The 24941-nt window shown below is 37.1% G+C and overlaps 1 protein-coding gene across 1 annotated transcript in view; it reads left to right on the forward strand.

Annotated features, from left to right (window-relative positions):
* ZCWPW2 (zinc finger CW-type and PWWP domain containing 2) overlaps nucleotides 1–24941 on the forward strand; it is a 93363-nt gene that overhangs the window by 17147 nt on the left and 51275 nt on the right. The window contains exon 2 of the mRNA XM_028107165.1: nucleotides 2401–2560. Coding sequence (XP_027962966.1) covers nucleotides 2401–2560 — 160 coding nt within the window. The remainder of the gene's footprint in view (nucleotides 1–2400; nucleotides 2561–24941) is intronic.

Here is a 24941-nt window from a genome sequence, read left to right on the forward strand (position 1 = left end):
TCTCCCTCCCCACTCTCCCTGCTTGTGTTCCCTCTCTCGCTGTCTTTCTCTCTCTGTTAAAAAATAAATAAAATCTTAAAAAAAAATATTTTCTCTTTGTCTCTGAGACTTGTAAGTTTTACTATTAGATGTCGGGGTGTTTACCTATTTTTTTTATTTTGAGAGGAGTTCTCTGTGCCTCCTGGATTTTGATGCCTGTTTCCTTCCCCACATTAGGGAAGTTCTCTGTTATAATTTGCTCCAATATACCTTCTGCCCCTCTCTGTCTTTCTTCTTCTTCTGGGATCCCAATTATTCTAATGTTGTTTCGTCTTATCGTATCGCTTATCTCTCGAATTCTGCCGTCGTGATCCTGTAGTTGTTTCTCTCTCTTTTTCTCAGCCTCTTTATTTTCCATCATTTGGTCTTCTATATCGCTGATTGTCTTCTGCCTCATTTATCCTAGCAGTTAGTGCCCCCATTTTTGATTGCACCTCATCAATAGCCTTTTTGATTTCGACTTGGTTAGATTTTAGTTCTTTTATTTCTCCAGAAAGGGTGTCTCTGATAACTTCCATGCTTTTTTCAAGCCCAGCTAGTATCTTTAAAGTCATGATTCTGAACTCTAGGTCCGACATTGTACTAATGTCCGTTTTGAGTAGGTCCCTGGCAGACGATACTACCTCTTGTTCTTTTTGCTGAGGTAATTTCTTTTGTCTTATCATTTTGTCCCGAGGAGAATAGATGAATGAGAGAATAAAATGCTAACAGGTTAACAACGTCCCCAGAAAATATACTCTAAACAAATCAGAAAAGACCTGAAACCAGGGGAAAAGAAAGGGAAAGAAAGAAAAAAGAAAGAGAAAAAAAAAGAAGAAGAAAAAGATAAAAACAAACAAAAACAGAACAAAACAAAACAAAAAAAATATGATCACATATGATCTGGCTAGTGCATAGATCAGTGCCACACACTAGATTCTGTGTGTATTTTGGTCTGTCAGAAGATAGTGCCTCCTAAAATTGTAAAGAAAGAAAGACATATATGTACAAAATAAGGGTTGATACAATGAAAGGATGGAAGATGACTGTAAAGATGAAAATTATAAAAGATTTTATAAAAAGAATTGATAAGAAGTTGTTTGAAAAAAGAAAGAAGATTTAAAAAATAAAAAAAGGGAGAGAATGTGAGCAGGCAGGAGACTAGAACAAAGCCATACACTAGAGATTTAGGCTATATTTTGATCTCTTAGAAGAAACTGTAGAACAACTTATATATATATGCCAAAAATAAGTGTAACTACTAAGAAGGGATAGAATATGACTCTAAAAATGAAAAATAAAAAAATGTTTTAAAAGGGATTGATAAGATGGTTGAAAAAGGGAAAAAGAAAAATTCAAGAAAAAAACAGTTAAAAAATTAACTTTGAAAAACTAATGAATCATGGTAAAAAAGTCATGAATTCTATGTGCAGTGTTCCCCTAGCGCTGGAGTTCTCCCATTCTCCTTGATCGGTAAACTTGGTCTTGGCTGGCTGTTCGTGCTGATCTTCTGGGGGAGGGGCCTGTTGCTGTGGTTCCCAAATGTCTTTGCCTGAGGCGGAATTGCCCAGCCCTTGTGAATCCGGGCTAAGCAATCTGCTTGGGTTTGCTCTTGGGAGCTTTTGTTCCCTGCAAGCTCTTGGTACAGCTTTAGAGAATGAGAGTGAAAATGGTGTCCTCCCAATCTCCGCCTGGAGGAGCTGAGAACTCGGGCCCACTCCTCAGTGCGCCCCCAGAGAAAAACAATCACTCCCGTCTCCCCGGTCTCCGGCCGCACTCCGTGCTCACCCGGCCTGTGACCAAGTGTTTCTATCTCTGGCACCCGACCCTGTGTGGAGTCTCCAAACCCAGCAGATCCCTGCGCTGCTCCTCCCAGGGGAGGAAGGGTAGTCTCCCCTGCTCTGCTGCTTGTTGGGTCCCTGCTGGAGGAGCAGTGACCCGACTGGGCGGCGGATCACAGTTTATGGCCACCGCGAGCTGAGAGCCCGCGCCTCGGCTCCGTCTCTGCAGCCAAGTAATAAGCATTCTTATTGGTTAGAGTTGATTTAAACCTGCCATGAATCTTATCTTTCCTATTAGCAGTGTCTAAATATCTCTTCCAGATCCTAGAGATCATTCTTTTGTCTTATAATTCTTTCTCCTTATGTTTTATGTTTATCTTAAATATGTGACTTTTCCAAAGCTTTCTGTATTTACAAAGATACAACTGATTACTTGTATCAAATGAATATCCTACTTTTAAAGGATACAAGTATGAATATGTTTAAGTTTTCTGAGTTATTAAAATTCAAAGGAGAAAATTTGGTATATAATTATGACAGATGTATTGATTTCTGCCTTTTTTAAAGCATCAAAATAATTAAAAATACTTTCTTTTGGAAGTTGGCCAGGGATACTTCGCCCAGATCCTTTTAAAGGGAAATATGTGATCTACGACCTGGATGGAAATGTTGAACAATATCACATAGAATTCCTGGGTGATCCCCATTCAAGATCATGGATAAATGCAACATTTGTTGGACATTATAGTATCACATTAAAGGTACGTACAGTAACATCAAACCTTTATTCTCCTTGCACTTGTTTTTAGTTATGGCCATTTTTGTTTCAGAACCTAAAAGATATATAATTATTTACTTTTATATTTATATAAATGAAACAGTATATACTATTTGTTTAAAATTGAATATTTGTATTTTTAAACAAATTTTCTCGAAGTGTGGAAAGTAGGGTAGTTTTAAATTTTATTTTCCTAATGGCGATATAGTATAAATCAACTGAAGACTTTATATAATTGCCTTTTGAAACAATTTTAAGATTATCATTTGGTAGTTTTTAAAAATTCCCTTGAGAAGACTTTTAAGTTGTAGGCCTAGCTCACAGGGAAAATTAATTATGGAATGCACGAGATTTTCAAATTTCAAAGAGAATATTTCATTATACTAACTCCTTCAGTATCTTTTTTACTCTTTTTAAACTTTAAATCACACATTACAACTAATAAATAGACTGGATTCTCAGGTTAATGAGAATAGGTGAACTGGACTTATTTCCATGGTTTGGTTTAGTCATAAATCAATTCAATTATCTGTGTTTGTATTCTAATATTGAAACTTTTCATCAGCAAACCATGCTTTCATTAGAAATCTGATTTAAAAATAGATATCAAATGTGGATTCCTTTGACTGGATGGTTTCTATTTTATAGTGGAAAGTAGATATGTTCAAATGTACATGTAAGTGTATATACATTTAAGACACACCATTTAATCCACAGTATAAGTAAATCTGTGTAAATTTGAGGTACTTTAAAATGGGCTTTTGCTATATCTTTGGCATAAGCAGTATCTTTTTCTATTCAACTTGAAAGCAACTGGAAGGGAAGACCATCTTAATAAAAATATTTAAGTATACAATAAAATACATACATTCATTTCATGGTAGTTGTGAGCCATTCTTCTTAATGTGAGGGACCTTCTCTGCTCTGATATTTTGGATGTGTTCCTAGGCAGTTCTGCTGGCAACCACAGAAAACAGGAAGAATTGTTCTCCTTTCTGTGCCCTTCTCCCCTTTCCTAAAGGACAGGGAAACCTGTTAGCTTCTCATGAAGCGGACGTTAGAATCTTAGAGATCTGACAATAGGATAAAAAGCAAGGCATTCTTAAGAAATTATATTTAAATATAAGCAAAAACTAGAAGTGACTTTTTAAATTGTCTCAACTATATTTCTCAGGATTTGAATTCTGTCAGGATTAATTTAAGTAGTCTGATGATTCCAGTGAGCATACCGTTAGTCCCAAGGACACAGACCAAATCTGATGCAAAAGAAAGCCAAACTCAAGCATCTGAAGCCATAGTTTTTAACCTTCTGAAAGCATTAAAGTAAACTTAGAAATTCTTGCAAAGGTCATCGATTCGGGGCTGCTTAAATTAAGCAGATCCCTAATGTGAGGATGGGACAGAAAAAAATATTTGTTTCCCCTCTTCCTTCCCCTACTCTCCCAGCCAACCAGGTGCTCTGGATGGATAACCCACTGGGTGCTCACAAGCTCTGGGGCAGGATCTCTCCTCTGTTGTCATTCAGGGTACCTTTCCTACAGGCACTTTCTTTGTCCCTTACTCTTTTTATCTGTCTTTTTTCTTTACTTGCTACCTTGGAGGTGATCTAATATGGGTGCCTTTCTCTGTGGGTCTCTTCATTTTAGGATGAACTGTTAATACCCTTCTACCTCAAATTCAGCTGGCACATGCCAGGTTGTCCCTCTGTGCTCTGATTCCCCACTTCTGCCTATCTAAGGATCTGCACTTACAGAGAAGGGGAGACTCATATTGATGCCTCATTGCCCCAATCTACTCAAGAAACAGAAAGGAAGAAGGTTGACTCAGCAATACTGCCAGCCAAGATAGAAAAATGGTCAAAAATTTTACATATGAGAAATTGATTAAAAAAGAATAATTTCAAAATATGTATTATTCAGGGATAGCTGAGATTTTCCTGTCTCTGAGAGATGGAGATAGTAGCAACCCCAACCTACAGTTCCCTTGCCTAGACTTCCCCAAAATTTAATCTTTTAATGCCCCTCTCTGCGCCGGAACTCCCATATCCTCAAATGCTGTCTCTACACTGTAGTACATTGATCTGGTTATTAAGTTCACATCCCCTTCCCCCATGAAAAAAGATCACTCACACAAAAATTAATGTATGTAGACAATGTGGACTTTCTTAAAGGTTTTTCTAGAAGTGGAGGAGAGATGTGCATTGCACAGGTTATTGTTCTCTTTTTCTAAAACTAGCAAAGAATGATAGGCATTTATAACTTTCACTGCTTTAATCAACTAAATCTTACTTCATACATTATTTCAATATCATTTTATCCTAATTTGTGTAAGCTTAGTTTAATAGATGACTAACTATTTTAGAGTTTTCACTGCATATGGACTATGTATATTTTACAGTGTATATGTTAAGGTGGGAGAAAAATATGTTATCCTAGAAAGATATTATTTGCATTTATGAGAAAATGAAATACCTTTTTAGTGTTAGATTATGAAAATTTTAACTTTTACTTCATGTTTGCCAAGCTTTTTTTTTTAATAGTCACTTTCCCCTGGTTGATATATTTATAGAACCACTGACTTACTAATTTTATTGTTGAAAGCATGACAGAGCTGTCACTGTCTATTGATTGGTACAGATGATAAGGTTTTCCACAATAAATAAAACTTCTCATAGATACACTGGGATATAGTTTAGAAAAAAGTTGAAGGTGATATTTAGTTGTGTATTTGTAATTTGTATTAGTTTATTCATACATTTTATTTTTTCATTTACTAAAAAATCAGTAGCTATAAAGACAGCTGAAATCTCCCCCTTCCTTAAAGAAAATAGATGTGAACATGTGCTGGATGGCTATTTTTTTAATATTATTTTATTTTATTATGTTATGTTAGTCACCATACAATACATCATTAGTTTTTGATGTAGTGTTCCATGATTCATTGTTTCTGTATAACACCCAGTGCTCCATGCAGTACGTGCCCTCTTTAATACCCATCACTGGGCTAACCCATCCCCCCACCCCCCTCCCCTCTAAAACCCTCGGTTTGTTTCTCAGAGTCCATAGTCTCTCATAGTTCATGTCCCCCTCCAATTTCCCCCCTTTCATTTTTCCCTTCCTTCTCCTACTGTCCTCCATGCTATTCCTTATGTTCCACAAATAAGTGAAACCATATGATAATTGACTTACTCTGCTTGACTTATTTCACTTAGCATCATCTCCTCCAGTCCGATCCGTGTTGATGTAAAAGTTGGGTAGTCATCCTTTCTGATGGCTGAGTAATATTCCATCGTATATATGGACCACATCTTCTTTATCCATTCGTCTGTTGATGAGCATCTCTGCTCTTTCCACAGTTTGGCTCTTGCGGACATTGCTGCTATGAACATTGTGGTGCATATGGCCCTTCTTTTCACTACATCTGTGTCTTTGGGGTAAATACCCAGGAGTGCAATTGCTGGGTCATAGGGTAGCTCTATTTTTAATTTTTTGAGGCACCTCCACACTGTTTTCCAAAGTGGCTGTACCAACTTCCATTCCCACCAACAGTGTAAGAGGGTTCCCCTTTCTCCACAACCTCTCCAACATTTGTTGTTTCTTGCCTTATCCATTTTTGCCATTCTAAATGGTGTAAGGTGGTATCTCAATGTGGTTTTGATTTGAATTTCCCTGATGGCTAATGATGATGAACATTTTTTCATGTGTCTGTTAGCCATTTGTATGTCTTTGGAGAAGTGTCTGTTCATATCTTCTGTCATTTTTTGACTTGATTATTTGTTTTTTGGGTGTTGAGTTTGAGAAGTTCTTTATAGATCTTGGATACCAGCCCTTTATCTGTAGTATCATTTGCAAATATCTTCTCCCATTCTTTGGGTTGCCTGTCTGTTTTGTTGACTGTTTCCTTTGCTGTGCGGAAGATTTTTATCTTGACGAAGTCCCAAAAGTTCATTTTTGCTATTGTTTCACTAGCCTTTGGAGATGCATCTTGAAAGAAGTTGCTGTGGCCAGTGTCAAAGAGGTTACTGCCTATGTTCTCCTCTAGGATTTTGATGGATTCCTGTCACACTTTGAGGTCTTTCATCCATTTTGAATTTATCTTTGTGTATGGTGTTAGAGAATGGTCGAGTTTCATTCTTCTGTATATAGCTGTCCAATTTTCCCACCACCATTTATTGAAGAGACTGTCTTTTTTCCATTTCATATTGTTTCCTGCTTTGTCGAAGATTATTTGACCATAGAGTTGAGGGTCCATATCTGGGCTCTTTATTCTGTTCCATTGTTCTATATGTCTGTTTTTGTGCCAGTACCATGCTGTCCTGGTGATCACTGCTTTGTAATATAGCTTGAAATTGAGCCACGTGATGCCCCCAGCTTTGTTTTTCTTTTTCAACATTTCCCTGGCGATTCGGGGTCTTTTCTAATTCCATACAAATTTTAGGATTGTTTGTTCCAGCACTTTGAAAAATGTCATTGGAACTTTGATTGGGATAGCATTTAAGGTATAGATTACTCTGGGTAGTGTATACATTTTAACAATGTTTATTCTTCCAATCCATGAGCATGGAATGTTTGTCCATCTTTTTGTGTCTTCTTCAATTTCTTTCATGAGCGTTCTGTAGTTCCTAGAGTATAGATCCTTTCCCTCTTTGGTTAGGTTTATTCCGAGGTATCTTGTGGTTTTTGGTGCTATTGTAAATGGAATCGTTTCTCTAATTTCTCTTTCTACAGTTGCATTGTTAGTGTATAAGAAAGCAACTGATTTCTGTGCATTGATTTTGTATCCTGCCACATTACTGAATTGCTATATGAGTTCTAGTAATTTGAGGGTGGAGTCTTTTGGATTTTCCACATAAAGTATCATGTCATCTGCGAAGAGAGAAAGCTTGATGTCTTCTTTGCCAGTTTGAATACCTTTTATTTCTTTTTGTTGTCTGATTGCTGTTGCTAGGACTTCTAGTACTATGATGAACAATAGTGGCAAGAGTGGGCATCTTTGTCATGTTCCTGATCTTAAGGGAAATGCTCTCAGCTTTTCCCCACTGAGGATCATATTCGCTGTGGGTTTTTCATAGATGGATTTTATGAACTTGAGGAATGTTCCCTCTATCCCTATATTCTGAAGAGTTTTAATCAGGAAAGGATGTTGTATTTTGGAAAATGCTTTTTCTGCATCAATTGAGAGGACCATATGGTTCTTCTCTCTCCTCTTATTAATGTGTTCTATCACATTGATTTACTTGCGAATGTTACACCACCCTTGCATCCTGGGGATAAATCCCACTTGGTCGTGGTGGATGATCCTTTTAATGTATTGTTGGATCCTATTAGCTAGGATTTTGTTGAGAATTTTGGAATCCATATTCATCAGGGTTATCGGTCTGAAATTCTCCTTTTTGATGGGGTCTTTGCCTGGTTTTGGGGATTAAGGTAATGCTGGCCTCATAGAATGAGTCTGGAAACTTTCCTTCTGTTTCTATTTTTTGAAACAGCTTCAGGAGGATAGGTATTATTTCTTCTTTGAATGTTTGATAGAATTCCCCAGGGAATCCATCAGGCCCTGGACTCTTGTTTTTTGGGAGGTTTTTGATCACTGCTTCAATCTCGTTACTGGTTATTGGCCTTTTCAGGTTGTTAGTTTCTTCCTGTTTCAGTCTTGGGAGTTTATAGGTTTCCTGGAAGGCATCCATTTCTTCCAGGTTGCTTAATTTATTGGCATATATTTGTTGATAATAATTTCTAATAATTGTTTCTATTTCCTTGGTGTTGTGATCTCTCCCCTTTCATTCATAATTTTATTAATTTGGGTCCTTTCTCTTTTCTTTTGGATAATTCTGGCCAGTGGTTTATCGATCTTATTAATTCTTTCAAAGAACCAGCTTCTAGTTTTGTTGATCTGATCTACTGTGTTTCTGGTTTCTAATTCACTGATCTCTGCTGTAGTCTTAATTATTTCTCTTCTAATGCGTGGCTTAGGAATCATTTGTTGCTTTTTCTCTCGTTCTTTAAGGTGTAAAGTTAGTTGGTAAATTCAGGATTTTTCTGTTTTTTTGAGTGAGGCTTGGATGGCTATGTATTCCCCCTTAGGACTGCCTCCGCAGTATCCCATAGGTTTTGGACCAATGTGTTTTCATTCTCATGGGTTTCCGTGAATTGTTTAAGTTCTTTGATTTCCTGGTTGACCCAAACATTCTTGAGCAGAGTGGTCTTTAGCTTCCAAGTGTTTGAATTTCTTCCAAATTTTTTCTTGTGATTGAGTTCCAGTTTTAAAGTATTATGGTCTGAGAATATACAGGGAATAATCTCAGTCTTTTGATATCGGTTGAGACCTGATTTTTGACCCAGTATGTGGTCTCTTCTGGAGAAAGTTCCATGTGCTCTTGAGAAGAATGAGTATTCTGTTGTTTTAGGGTGGAATGTTCTGTATATATCTATGATGTCCATCTGGTCTCATGTGTCATTCAAAGCTCTTGTTTCTTTGTTGATTTTCTGCTTAGATGATCTGTCTCTTGCTGAGAGGGGAGTATTGAGGTCTCCTACAATTAACATATTGTTATCAATATGACTCTTTTTTGGTTAACAGTTATGTAGATGGATGTTGGGGGCATAGATATTTACAATTGTTAGATCTTCTCATTGGATAGACCCTTTAAGAATGATATAGTGTCCTTCTGTGTCTCTTAACTACAGTGTTTAGCTTAAAATCTAATTTGTCTGTTATAAGAATTCCTACCCCAGCTTTCTTCTGAGGTCCATTGGCATGGAAGATGGAACTCCGTCCCTTCACTTTCAGTCTGGATGTATCTTTAGGTTCAAAATGAGTCTCTTGTAGACAGTATATGGGTGGGTCCTGTCTTTTTATCCAGTCTGCAACCCTGTGCCAGTTTATGGGAGCATTTAGGCCTTTCATGTTGAGAGTGATTATTGAAAGATATGAATTTATTGTCATCATTTTGCCTGTGAAGACCTTGTTTTTATAGATTGTAAATTTCTGTTGTCACTCTTGGGGTCTTTCTCCTTTTATAGAACCCCCCTTAATATTTCTTGCAGGGCCAGCTTAGTGCACATATTCTTTCAGTTTCTGCCAGTCTTGGAAGCTCTGCATCTCTCCATCCATTCTAAATGACAACCTTGCCGGATAAAGTATTCTTGGCTGCATGTTCTTCTCATTTAGTACCCTGAATATGTCTTTCCAGCCCTTTCTGGCTTTCCAGGTCTCTGTGGATAGGTGTGATGTTATTCTGATGTTCCTCCCTCTGTATGTAAGGAATTTCTTCTCCCTAACTGCCCTTAGGATGGTTTCCTTGGTTCTAAGATTTGCGAGTTTTGCTATTACATGCCGGGGCGTTGGCCTGTGTTCCTTGATCTTGGGAGCAGTCCTCTCCGCCTCTAGGACATGAATGTTTGTTTCATTCCCCAGATTAGGGAAGTTCTCATCTACGATTTGCTCAAATATATCTTCTAGTCCTCTCTCTCTCCACCCCCTCAGGGATCCCAATAATTCTGACATTGGAATGTTTCATGGTGTCACTTATTTCTCTGATTCTATTTTCATGGATTTTGAGTTGTTTTTCCCTGGTCTCCTCTTTTCCTTCTTGTCTATTAATTGGTCTTCTAGATCACTAATTCGTTCTTCTGCCTCGCTTACCCTAGCTGTTAGATTATCTAGATTAGATTGGATCTCATTGATAGCATTTTTAAGTTCTGCCAATTCAGCTTTCATTTCTGCCCTTAGAGACTCTATGTTGCCATTAATTGATTTCTCCATTCTAGCCATTTTCTTCACAATTGCTACCCTGAATTCCATCTCTGACATCTTGGTTATATCTGTATCCAATCCATTTGTAAATCCGTGGCAGAGGTAATCACAGTCTCTGAGTCTTTCCTATTTGGGGGGGTTCCTTCTCCTAGTCATTCTGTTGAGGGGTGGTTGAGGGAATGTACAGAGTCCAAATTTTTTACCAGAACCCAAGCAAGATGCACCTGTATTATAGGGACCTTAGGGTTGCCGGCCTCTTGTTCTCCCAACTTGTCTTTTGGGGGAGGGGCCTGCCGCACTTTTACTCAGGCAACCCTGTTTGGGCAGAGTTGCCCTGCTCCCTGTCATGGGGGATGGGCTCAGTGAAAACCTGTTTTGGGGGGATTTTGTTCTCTGGCAGCTTTCCCTGGTGGCTTTCCATGTCTCTTCCGAGAGTCAGAGCAGAAGAGACCGTTTCCAACCCTCTGCCTCAGAGCAGAGAGATCATAGTCTGTTCTTCAGTGATCTCTCCAGGCCACACTATCTCCGTTTCTCTCTGTGCTGCTATAAACTGCAGCATCCTAGGTTGTGTGCCCCTCTGCAGCACTCCCAGTCCTTGCCTCCAGGTCGGGTTTGTCTCTGCCCTTTGTACTTCTAAAACCACCAGCCACCCCTAGTTCATAGGCTCAGCCCTACCACTCAGGGTTTCCGTCTGGGGGACTGCCCTAAAGTCCTTTCCCCATCGCTACCGGTCTGTGAGTCTGTGCCAGGTCCCCAGCGCAGGAGGCTATCAGTCACCAGCGGTGTAGGATCCCCACAGCTCAGCTCCCTCCCCCTTCCATTTATCCTCTGATATCTGCCCTCGGAATCATGGCTACCTGCTTCATACCTCAAAACCAGCCACCTGTGATATTCTGTTTGTAGAGATCCAGATCTATCTTCTTACATCTCAGGCTAATTTCGTGGATGTTCAGAGTGGTCTCATAGATATCCAGCTCAATTCCAGGGACCGGTTGGAATAGGGTCCCCTACTCCTCCACCATCTTATCCCCTCCCCCTGGATGGCTATTTTTTTAAGTGTTGTTGCATGGAAAATAATTATTTCCCCGCTAGCACAAATGCTGTTCTTTTATATTTAGCAGATACCTGTCTGCAGAACCCGTTATATGTGAGTTTATTTTTTAGCTTGTTAAATTACATGACTTAGTTTAACTTAATTTCTTAAGTCTGGCTATGCATTAGAAAGCTTTACAAAATAACAACAAAAAGGCAATAGCAACAAGAACATGGTAATGCCTGGGCTCCAGTCTAGTGAATCAGTTAGATTAGAATCTCTTGGAGTAGGGCCAGGCCTCAGTAATTTTGTCAAATGAATCTAATGTGCAGGCCAGAGAATAAGAACCACACACTAAATTTTCTCAACTTGAGGCATCAGAGTTGCTTTATCTAGTGTAGTAATATAACTAGTGTAGTAATATAACTGTAGTTATGACTTACTGTTTCCTGTTGCCTTCTTCTTTGCTTAGTCTTTCACTTTGGTTTGCCTGGAAATTATGCTTACTGCCATACATTCACATGTCAAACCCAATAATGATCTGTTTCATTGAACACAGCTTTAAGGTCATTCCTGTCATTCAACATTATGTATAATTTATAGATATTGCTGATAAAGCTGATATATAATTTGAACTTAATATTTTTAGTATGTTGAAGTTGATCATCTGTCTTATTGGTTGTATAGAGTCATTATAATTTTTCTTGGACATAAGTAATGTACTCCAACCAATGATTGCTTGGCCTACACTTTTCTAAAAGTTTTTCAGGTTGCCAAGAAAAGTAGATACTTCACCCCTGATGCTGTGATGCTCTTGTGGTAAAATTTAGGGGTTTATTTTGTCAATGATATGAGTGGATTTTTTTGGCTGTATATTTTAGTAGTCTGCTTACTACGGTATGTAGGATATACCTGTAGGTATGCAACCATCTCTTTGGGCTCCAGATGTCATTTGAGTATTTACCCATTGTGTTATGGAGTTGCCTGTATTTTCCGGGGAGATAAACAGGAAGCAATGCCATATTGCTAAAGTTGAGCTTCTGTAGCTCCTACCATTCTGCTTCCTAATTAGAGGAGTCAATGAAAGTGTTCACCAGAATTTTTCAGGTCCCTTCCTTCCTGTTACAAAGTAGAATTGCACATTCGATACTTGTGGTGGGGTGGGGCCAGTGAGTTGTGTGGAATTGATGAATGTCACCTCTTTGAGCACGTAAATGTGTGCAGTGCAGCATCCTCCAGAGTTCAGTCTTTCCCTGTGGCACTGTGACTGATAATGTTTGGAATGTTGATTTGCTCCTCTCTCAGCCTGGATCCCTCAGTGACTACTCTCAGCAAACCACCTCCCCCTCCCCACCAGATAACAGACAAGCAGTGTGAAGAAGATATAGACCTTGTGTTAAACCCCTGGGATTATTCCAAAAGATACACTAATGATGGCACTGAAGATGTCACCATTCTTTGTAACTTGTATCTTTAGAAGAACCATTCTGAAATTTTAGTACCCTTGAGAATTTGGCCAAATGACTGAAATCACATTACTCTAACTCTTCCAGCCTGTAAATAGAAGTGATAGTACAACTTGTTATCCTATATTAACTTACTAATAAGTTTGTTTATTTGCTGTATAGTGGTAAACATATGAGTAGAAATTACCAACTGATGATCAATTTATTGAGCATAAATTTGGTCTAGTAAATATCCTCCAACAAAGGGCTCTGATGTCAGCATGCAGTATGATGACTCCAACAGCTAAAAGAGCCTACGAGCAGCAATGATATAGTGAGTCTCTGCCTTAGGCCACGAGTTGGGTAGATCCTTTTCATATAATTTTTAAAGTTTTACAGCAACTCCATGAAGATAGGCATTGTCACTATTTTTACATATATAAGAAGAAACTGAGATTCAGGCTGCTTATCTAGCCCAAGGTCAATCAGCCACCAAATGATGAAATAATGATTAGAGTTATTTTGTCTAACTCCAAAGTTCAAGTTATTTCTTTTTCTATACCATGCCAATTTGCTTATTCATACTCAGTGGTCTAATTTATTGTTGAATGTTTTCCCAGACTTGCACCTACAAAATGAGGAAAATTCTCACCTTTAATTCTAATATATGTGTTGAATCATGGCAGTCTCTGGCAGACTTGCTCTTTATTTGTCCCTTGATTTTCCCCTTTGGAGGACTAGTGACAAGCAGAACTCTTGATATTTTCAAATTACATTTGCAATAGTCATAACAAGTGCATCTGGATTAACATTTATTTGAGCAAGAGTTTTGCTCTTTATGATCCAAATTCTAAGACTGTAACTTGTAATAAGGATTAGCAAATTAGTTTATAACTAGATCATCAGGCAGTGTTTCCCTCTTAGAGTAATGGAGTGAAACTGGATACAAATCTGTTGAGCCAACTCAGTGGAAAACTACATTTGCAAGATATATATCTTCCTCATCTTACAATGTGGTTACATTCTGATAAAGTTATAATAATTTGAAAACACCATGACTCAAAAATGCATTTAATACACCTAACCTATTAAACTTCATAGTTTAGCGTAGCCTACTTTAAATATTCTTAGAACACTTATATTAGCCTATGGTTGGGCAAAGTCATCTGATACAAAGTCTAGTTGATAATAAAACATTGAATATTGCATTTAATCAAATACTGTACTGAAAGTGAAAAAAGCATAGTTGTATGGGTACAAAAAGGTTGGCAGTGTACGGGTTGTTTACCCCGTGATTGTGGGCTGACTGGGAGCTATGGCTTGCTACCACTGCCCAGCAGCATGAGAGAGTATCAACTACATATTGCTAGCTCAGGAAAAGATTCCAATTCAAAATCTGAAGTATGGTTTCTGCTGAATGTGTATCACTTTTGCACCATTGTAAAATTGAAAAATTGTAAGTAGGACCACCATAAGTTAGGAACTATCTGTATATATATGCTTTTGTACCACGTTCCTGCTGGCAAATAATCTGTATAGCTATCAAACTTTCAGTCAGTTTCTACTGTACAAGTGCCATATTTGATATAAAATTTGCTGTAAATTTGGTATTATTGGATTAAGATTTTTTGTTTGTTTGCTTGTTTTCTACACATGCTTTAGTTTTTGGCCTGGAGAATGGTTAAGGAAATTAGAACATGTTTCTGCAACTGTGACCTTACTTGTGACAAATATGCCAAGAAAACTTCTATAGTAATGTATATTAGGAAAAAAAAATTAAGTTGTCATAGTAGTTAATAAGGCAGGCTCTAGAACCATGCTCTTTGGGTTTGAAGGTTGGCTCTGCTACTTACCAGATGATTAACCTCAGGCAAGTCACTTAGTCTTTATAAACCCCACATGCCTCACTTTAAAATGGGGGTTATAATAGTATCTGCCTCATAAAGATATTGTAAGGGTTAACTGAGATAATACATGCAAAGCATTTGGCATACTGCTTGTCATATAATAGGCTCCTTTTAACTTATTATTATTTGAAGTATAGTTGACATATGATGTTATATTAGTTTCAGGTGGACAGCATAGTGATTTGACAATTTTATACAGTACTTAGTGCTCACCACGATAAGTGTAGTCACTATAGTAGACTCTTAATAGACATTAGTTGATGTTATTCATTGAAACTACAGGTGAAGTATACATTTAAATTATTTATTGCCTTTCCCTAGAAACCCACATCTACAAAAAGATACCAAGAACAATAAGATGGAGAATAATATCTTATCTTTTGATTAAGATCATATGTGAAAAATGATATAATTTTAGTGTTTTCCATCAACCAACATGATGCTCCTGGCAATGGGAGGAAATAAAGCTAGTTGATCATCGTATCCTTTGATTCTTTGGTACATGACTGAAAAAAACCATTGCTGCAGTGCTTTTCTAGGTTAGCGTAAACAGAAGTTCTCTGAACTATTGAAAGCAGGAGATAAGTTAGAGCCTTCTTAATCTGACTCCTTGGTGAGTGAGTAGTCCCCCATATCAGCAATGCCTTGAGAGTACTTTGGATTTGTTTGATGGAATTTAGAAGGAGAATAGGAAATATTATCTTTCATGTTCTTTGCAACTGAATGAGACCAGTTTCTTTCCCTATCTCTATTCCGCTTTTTGATTCACTCACATTTATGTATGCTGACTTGGCTGCTCCAAATAAATTCTTGAATTCACCTCTGTCATCTCCCGACTTCATCTCTTATGAATTTAGATAGCTGTGAACTTCTACTGAAGTTTAAAAGTCCAAACCCAAGTAATATGGCCAACTTTATACTCAGCCTTATAAAGGACGGAACAGGTGGCTACCTTTCCCATCATCAAATGCATGAAAAATGTATTAAGTATCACCTAGGTTTCTTGTATTGACTCTTCACTGGAACAGCAATAATCTTTTCTAAGAAATTCCAATATATGGTTTTCTCAATTTTCTAGAAATGTTTAGTTTCTGTTAAAGGAACCAGAGTCAGATCATTGTTTTTAAGTCAAAATACAGAGCTCACTAAATTGCCTTCAGAGTCATACCCCTTATGAGTAAGTCTACCTTAAAATGGATCTTTTATGTTAGGGTTCTTAAATTAGTAAATAGTTCTGGAGTAACTTTTTGGTACATTTTTCCATAGCGAATAGTGAAATCCAAAACTCATAATCATATAGCTGAAAGTCTACAATTAATCTATTAACTTTCTTTTTCATTTCTTTCTAATTCCCCCACATATTGATTGATTGTATCATATCTTCCAGCCAAAGGCCAAGACCAATCCAGGACTCAGTCAAAACCCATTCTCCCTAAACCCTAAACAATACCGACTAAACTAACTTTGAAAATAAATTTCAGAATTACCACTTCCTTACCATTTTGTTTAGCTCCCAAAATGTGCACTTACTCTGCACCACATATTTAACCATCCTCTTCTCCTAGAATTCCCACTTGCTCTTATAATTCTGTTGTGAAACAGAATCTGAGCACCTGTCTATAATAAATACAACAATTATTTCCCCATAAACACATATTCCATAAAAAACAAGCAAATGTGGAGTAGAAAGTAGCAGCCAAGTAACTTTTCTTTAGGTCCAGGTCTTGAAAACCATATGTACTCTTGCTTAAAATCCATTAGGCCAATCCTGACATTTTTAAGGCTCAGGACAAATAAGCACATGCTTATTTTCATGGCTGATTTAAACCCATCCTCCCAGTCCTGTTGAATGTCCCTAGCTGTAACAGACAGCCTGGCCAGAGCAGTGGGAGATAGCCACACTTTAGATAAGCACAGGCCTTAAAAATTATCCATTGACTCCGTGTTCACTTTGCTTCATGTGCTCTGTTTCATCAATGTATTAGTAATACTTTATTACTAATAATTCATTACTAATACTGTCATTTTATGTAGCAGTGTTTACAACAGCTCTCTTGCTACAGACTTAACAATATACTTAGTTTTGCAAAATAAAAAGTATAGCTTGAGGAGCACCTGGGTGGCTCAGTTGGTTGAGTGTCCAACTCTTGATTTCGGCTCAGGTCATGATCTCAGGGTCCTGGGATTGAGCCCCACACTGGGCTCCACACTCAGTGGGGCGTCTGCTTGGGGTTCTCTCTCTCCCCTTCTCTCTGCTCCTCCTTCCTGCTCGCTCTCTCTCATATAAATAAATAATTTATTTATTATAAATAAATAAATCTTTTTTAAAAGTCTACAACTTGAAAGCAGAATATGTAAAATTCTTTAAGCTATTGCAATAAACAAATTTGAGTTTTTGATTCTTTCTAAAAATTATGATAAAATATATGTAACATAAAATTGAATGTTTAACTACATGTTCAATGGTGATTAAGTTTTCAACTACTGATTAATAATCATAGAAAAAATTTTCCTGAGAAATATAAACATGACCTGATACAGAAAGTACCAGATGACAGGTCTCTGTTATTTTCAATACCCTCTATTTCTTAGGATATGGGCTACAAGCCTCTTCATAACACCATCTTTGAGACTTGTGCAACAGAATTGCCTTTTTTTTTAAGATTTTATTTATTTATCTGAGCGAGAGAGAGCACGAGCAGGAGGGAGGGGCAGAGGGAGCGGGAGAAGTAGATTCCCCACTGAGTAGGGGGCCTGACACAGGGCTTGATCCCAGGACCCTGAGATCACGATGTGAGCCAAAGGCAGACCCTTAACTGACTGAGCCACCTAGGTGCCCTAACAGAATTGCCTTTTAGTGAAATAAAATTTTATAGTGGTTGAGCCCATGAATTCTGGAGCTTGATGGCCTGTGTATGAACCCCAACTCTGTCACTTACTAATTACATGAGCTTGGGCAAATTCTAAACTCAGTACCTCTGTTTCCTTATTTGTAAAATGATAGCAACAGTATCTACCTCATGAGCTTGTTAGGAAGTTAAAATGAGTTGTTTGTAAAGTGCTTAAAACTGTACTTGACACCTAGTACTACACAAGCATTGGATAAATTAGTAAATCAAAAAATTAATAATAGACTCTTTCATAGAACTCCTATGGAAATAAGATGTATAGTCAGTCAACTCCTCCCTGCTGTGAATAGAATTCCTCTCTCATTGTCTTGGATTGCATAGACCAAATGATAAATATTTATGTCCTGATCAGTTATGACATTAATAATGAACATTTGAAAAATGCTTTACATTTTACAAAGTACTTTTTCCATACAATATATCATGTGATCTTCATTCATTGTTAAGAAAGTTGAAGCTAAGTGACTTGCCTAAGGTCACACAGTGGCAGAGCTGAGACTCAAGCCTAGGTCTTCTGATTACAAACTCCAGGTTTTTACATTATGTGTCAACCTGCTTGAAATTTATGTTGGGCCATCTGCTTCTAATTTTCATAAGCATACCAAATTCATGATAAGCTATCATCTGTAAACTAGAAGATCACAATATCCTTCTTACTGATCTCCTGCTGTTAATTCAGCCAACTTGGTTAATTAACTTAGCCGTAAACCAGAACTTTTCAAAGTTGGACAAAGATGTGAAAACTTTCTTCTTCATGTTTAATGTATTGATTCTTAGCCAGAGATTTAAGACCCCTTCATGAGTATCATTAAAACCTAGTATCTATTTTATTCTCTTGTAACCTTAGCAGTAATTGGTTATTTTAGTACAAAGATTGGTATCTTGATGCTGGGATTTGTTTGGTTTTTTGTTTTGTTTTACTATACTGCTGGTTCTCAAAATTGCTCATTGTCATAGAGCTCTTTAAAATATTACTATTCCTTATTATTCAGCCATAAAAAAGATAAGGAAATTCTCCCATTTGTGATGACATGGATAAACTTTGAAAGCATTATACTAGGTGAAATAAGTCAGACAGAGGAAGACAAGTACCATATGGCCTCACTTATATGCAGAATCTAAACAACAACAACAAACTCATAGAAAAAAAGATCAGATTTGTGGTTATCAGAGGTGGAGGGTGGAGGAAGGGAATTGGAGGAAGGTGGTCAAAAGGTACACATTTCCAGCTATAAAGTAAATTAAGTACTGAGGTATAAGGTACAACATGATGACTGTAGCTAACACTGCTGTGTGATATATAGGAAAGTTGTTGAGAGAGTAAATCCTAAGAGTTCTCATCATAAGGAGAACACTTTTTTTTGTTTTTTCTTCTTTCCTTTCTTTTTATTGTACCTATATGAGAAGATGCATGTTAGCCAAAGCTATTGTGGTAATCATTTCACAATATATGCAAAACAAACCATAATGCTGTATGCCTTAAACTTACACAGTGATGTGTGATTATTTCTCAATAAAACTAGGAAAAGAATACATATGTCTGTATGCATATATACATATATATATGTATGTATTTCTGGTATATATAAGCACACATATATACAAGTATATATATTTATTCCTGAACCTACTTGGGAATGTTCTGTGAATCTATATTGTTCCTCGGTGAATCTCAAGAACCACTATATAGCAGATTATCTCACCATAAATACCTATTTTCTATGTTTACTGGAATTAGCTAAAGAAAATATTTATGAAAATGTGTATTTTTATTATGTTGCATTTTGTGTGTGTATGTATGTGTGTGAAACATATAAGTGTGTTTATGAGTTTGTGGTGCTAAAGAAGCCAGACACATCTTCAGCAAAATTATGATGTTAGACTCCCCTGTCCCTTTAAATAGTTTCTCTCTTTGGTGGTGGTTGATTTCTTCCCTACTGTGACAGCTGGAGCCCTCTTCTTTTTCTCTCCTCTCAAAATCTGATTTCAGTTCCATCACACTAAATGACCAATATATTGGTTATATAAAAATTGTTTTCAGAAGGATGTCAGTCTAAATAATAGACCAACCTAAAATGTCAGACTGGTACTTCTTTAAAAAACAACCACCACCACAGCATGTAGCAGTTGTCTATCCTAATAGGAAAAGAGCTTAGATATTCAAATTACTTAGTAAAATATATGTTAAAGTCTAAGTTAATAAAAAGTTCATCTGGTATCCTGTGATTTTTCTGATATTCCATTGGGACTATTTTAAACTGCCTGGCTTCCTCCTCTGCCCTCTACCCCCAGCTTTGGAAGGAATACTCAGTTCCTGTTTTGGTAATTCCCAATATTTCAAGCCAAGTAATGGAATCACACTGTAATTGGACCCTCAAATTTCCTTATTCTTTCTTTCTAATTTCTCCCCTAGTACTCATTGCATTCTCAGTATTATCTCTTGGGTATAATACATAATCTCTCCGATCCTTGTAAAGGATCAGACTAAACAGAACTAGAACTTTTTTTTTTTTGTCAACTTAGCTAGTTCACACTTTCCAGTAGTGTGGGGAGTAGACATAAGTTATTTTGATCTTAAAATCCTGCTGCATTAGAGTAAGCAAAATTCCTACTTATGTCCATAGGAAACTTAGAGTAAACAATAAGTTAATAAGATTTTGAAAGCAATATTTCCTTCAGGTGTCCAGTAATTGGAGTAAACTGTCTAAAAACCCAGAATTGACTATATGAAGATTATATGAACATATGTTAAAGTTGAGAGATGGGAGGAGAGGAAGCCAAGAAGTGTGGATGCGCATGGGTGTGATGTGACTATCTTCTAGTGAGCATCAAAGGAACGGGAATGTTCTTACTGTCCAGATTACTGGTTGCTGTTGCAGAAATCCAATTTAAGGAAGACAAGATATCCTTGTGATTAACTTTCTACTGAATTGCTTTAAGTGAAAACAGTCTGCCCAACAGGGGAGAAGAACAGTAGCTTTGCTGTGATAGTAAATAGAACGATGCATCAGGGCAATGCATGGTTAGAGTCAGTGAGCTACACTGCAAGTCTGAATGTATAAATAGCAGCAATTAACATAAATCACCAGGCAGAGTACCTTAGAATAGGCAGTAGTGTTGATCCTCAAACATTCAGTAGAGATGCATTTCAAAGGAAAATTATTTTATATATTTTTAGATTATGAAATCTATGAATTATATCCCCATGTTTCTAAAGGCATATTATGTAAGAAATAACTTAAAGTAATGGTCAATATTTGAAGTCATTTCAATGAATTTATGAAGCTCAGTAAAGCAGGCTAAGTACCTATGATTCTGGTTTTTCAGATCTTTAATATATGCTCAACATTGTGTCTAAAAGATAAATTTTCTAAATTATAAGTACTTATTTTGCAGTTAACTTTAATATTGATGTAACCAAAATGATAATTTCGGATTGTAGATGCTACCATTGTACCTACAGGACTGTAGTGAGACTCTACCATCCCCCAAATAGGTCACATTAAAAAGCACTTGATTGAATTACTTTAGTTTTAAAATTAGGTATTATTTTTTACATAGTATTTAAAGTACTTGAAGTTAGACACGCTTTTTTTTTTCCTAAGGAAAAATATACTTACTAATATCATGGAATAAATCAGTGGCCCGTGAAATATTTTACAGATCTGATTTCTATACAAAAACTGAAGTTCTGTGTCATCTTAGAAGTAATATCACCATTATCATAATGCCCAATAGTCCTCATCTTTATATATTTTTCTTTTACTCTTCTAGGGTTAATCACATAATTCAGGATTAAAATATAGGAGCTTTCATTTTCATCTCCAATTTTCTGACTGGATTTTACCAATGCCACCCTGAACAAAAAGATATTTATTTATAATTATAAATATTTACTGAGCTTCTATTATTTACGACTCTTCTAGGCTCACATGTGAACAAAACAGACAAAATTCAAATGCCCTCATGAGACTTAAATTAGTAGGTTAAGACCCATAGTAAACAAACAAATAATAATAAAAAGATAAGGTATGTTAGTTGTCAAGGAGTACTGTGGGGGGAAATTAAGGAAAAGCGATAGGTGGGGGGGAGTAAGGGAGTAAGGTGCCAAGAGGAGAGGAGGAAAGACTACCACTTGCCTATTCTAATATTCAAAGTCCCTTCACTAGGAAATTCTTGTCCCCAGCCAACCAAACACCAGTGGTTGGTTGATAATATTTCTTGTTTTGATTGTATTTTCCCCTTTCATTTATTCCAAAAAGTAGTCAGGCCCCTTACGTTCCCATGTGTCAGGGGAGTTTTCTGTTGTGGAAATCAAAAGCAGAGCTTGCCTGTCATCCCGACCTGAGTTCCTCGAGGGTAGGAAGGGTAGACTGGGGACAGAGAAGTCAGAGAGGGACAGGCAGGAGTGCTGAGCAGCTGAGCAGGGAAGAGTTCCTTTCAGACTTGGAAGAGGACAAAAGTCTGTCAGTGCCCCGACAAGTGGCAGTTCCTCAGAGAAGAATAGCACGGTGTGGTGCACCCAGGGAGGTTGAACTCATGCCAATAAGTTCCGAACTCCCAAAAAACTTCTTTTGTCTAGACGTGGCCATGAAGCTTTAGACGGCCTGGCCATGAAGCTTTAGACCACCTGACTTCAAGGGACTAGAACAGAGATGTTGCTATTCATGTAACCATTCTGGGTTGTAGAGTAATGATCTGTCTTCACTCTTTGGCCATCGTTAATTTCTTTCCAATTTATATGAACCTAGGGAAAGTAAGGGGTGGGCCCTCAAATGACTGAGATCAAATTTCTTATCCTTGTTGGATGCGGGCTGTTACACTGTATTTTATTTAGCAGAAATCAGTAATGGGACACTGCTTACACATTCAAGTTTGAGGCATAAGATTTATCCTGCTACAACTCTAGGTTATTGTTATCTGATTAACTCTGAGGTGGAGAAACTCTGAGGCAGAGAAGCAATCTTAAAATACAAAGCAACAAAAGATATGAATTTCTGATGGATTGCAGATTTCGTTCCTCTGGCCTTACTGGGTGGACCAACACACATATATTATTTTCCTTGACTTTGTCACTCCATGTTAGTATGTGGTGATAGCACAAATGTTATTCAATAAAAGGGGCATTCCGTTTCTTCCTCAAAGCCTGGGAAATGTAAAAATGATATTAAGTCTTTTGCAGTCAGCCAATAATACTCAGTTGAAACAAGATCATATAGGACAGTAGTTTACAAACTTTTCAGTTTTGGACACAGCTAGGAATTTTCTCAGATAGAGGGTACTATCTTCCCTGTCTAACCATCTGTTAGTAGTCTCAAACCTCATCTTTACTCCAAATATTTACATGCTTATTCATCTACCAAGAACACATCTATCAAGAATCATCTTATTTACATTCATAAATTCACACAAATTTTTAGTCTGTGTGTCTTCCTTCTCTTTCTATGATGATTACTTATTTTTCTCTTTCTATGATGATTACTTATTTCCCCCTCCACCCCAAATACAATAAACTGATTGAGAAAACTCAAGTTGCCAGAGTATTATAAGCACAATGAAAGGCATGGTCTTCCTTCTTGGGATCATAGAATTTACTGGAATTTGAAGATGTCCAGTCCTTTCTATGATTTCATGTGAAATCATTGATCTTTATCCTTGACTTTATAAGCTTGTAGCACCTTGAAAGTTTGCTAAAGAGCTGCCTTTAAAATTTTCTTCTTAAGTATATTTGAAAACTTGTCTGTGTTTTGTTTTGTTTTGGGGTGGGAGATAATTTGAAAGTTCTAACATTATTAGATATACCCAGGTTTTAGTGAAAGACATGTCTTTAAGACTGTAAAAAATGAAGACAAAAATACTTAAATGTTGCAAAGGAGGGGCCAAAACTGACTTGGCAGCCCTTAGCCCAATTTATGCAAGGATATAAAATGTTTGAGGTTGAACATACAGAAATTTCTTTGGAGGAAATAATGATATTCTGTGGTATTTTCCCTACACCTCCTCACTCTCCATCTTGGGAAAAGGAAAGTTGTTGATTTTCCTGTATGAGGGATTTTTTGAGAGCTTGATATTGTACTCTGAAGCTTGAGCAACATAGCATACTGGCATCCAGCTTTCCTCTGAAGAACCTTACAGAGCAAGAGTTATCTGGTTATCAGGTCTGGCGGGAGTGAAAAGAGCTAAAGGCACTGAGAATGGCCAGCATTCCCATGGTTTGGGGGAGCAATGATGTAGGCAACCTGGGAAAAAGAATCAGGGGTCATTTTAGAAGGGTCCCCACCCAAGATGGCTTTCTGCTCCTTTGCAATCTAGGCAGAACAATGCAGAAAATTGGTAATGGGGTGGGAGATTGAAAGCGATCAGCTGAAAGAAAGACCTCCTCTGTCAAAGGGAGCTGTTCCTAATTGGTAGAAAACATTCTCCAAAAACCCACAAGGCACCCCATAATAAAAAACACTTTAAAACGAGAAAGCACCAACCCCAAATTGTTGTGGTAGCAGCCAAAAACATTTTTTTACAATTTCTTTTCCGTTCTCCACACCTAATCTTTTCAATCCCAGAGAACCCTGAAGATGTGGGGAGAGAAAGAGAAGCACATAGAGGAAAAGGAGGACCACTTGAGCGTGAAGTATGCTCCTAGCTTGTGGAGGACAGTAGCTCTAACTTAAAATGGAGTTTAGAATTTATCTCTTAACATGCAAGTAGACATTTTAGTTTTTGAATTTCAGGGGACTCAATAACTCTGGGACATTTTATTATCTGAGAGTTACCAGGAAATTCACAAGAGCTGCAGTACGTTTCAGTCAAGGGTTAAGAAACCTCCAGATTCCAGTTGATAGAGTGAGTTTGAATGGCAGTTATTTTCTGATTGAATTTTAAATTTTATTTTCAATACCATTTGGTTTTGAACAATTTCCTGTTAAATCTAAAGTTAATTATCTTACTTGACTTTTGGCCGAAATGGTCAATGAAAATGTTTTCATGCCTTTAAGAGATAATTTTTGTTAAAAAAAAAAATTTATTTCCTAAAAAGGCGGGGGGAATGATAGTTTTTGCCTTAGTTTGGGTTTATTCAAGACAGCATTGTTTCCTTTGCTGAATTTTGTCCAAAATGTAAACCTTCAAGTTGAACATTTATCTCATTAAATACAATAGTATTTTAAATTGAACCTAATCACAATGTTATTACTATAATTCATTCAAGCATGATGTTCATTCATCCTTCACAAACTTTGCCCTAGTAATTAGTATATGCCTTTCCTTGGCATATTCCAGTTGAAACATTATGATAATGTCTTAAACAGCTTAGTTTATG

This window comes from Eumetopias jubatus, unplaced genomic scaffold, assembly GCF_037043125.1.
Source record: "Eumetopias jubatus isolate StellerSeaLion01/CBP00866 unplaced genomic scaffold, mEumJub1_p1.0 scaffold_1, whole genome shotgun sequence".
Classification (NCBI taxonomy): domain Eukaryota; kingdom Metazoa; phylum Chordata; class Mammalia; order Carnivora; family Otariidae; genus Eumetopias; species Eumetopias jubatus.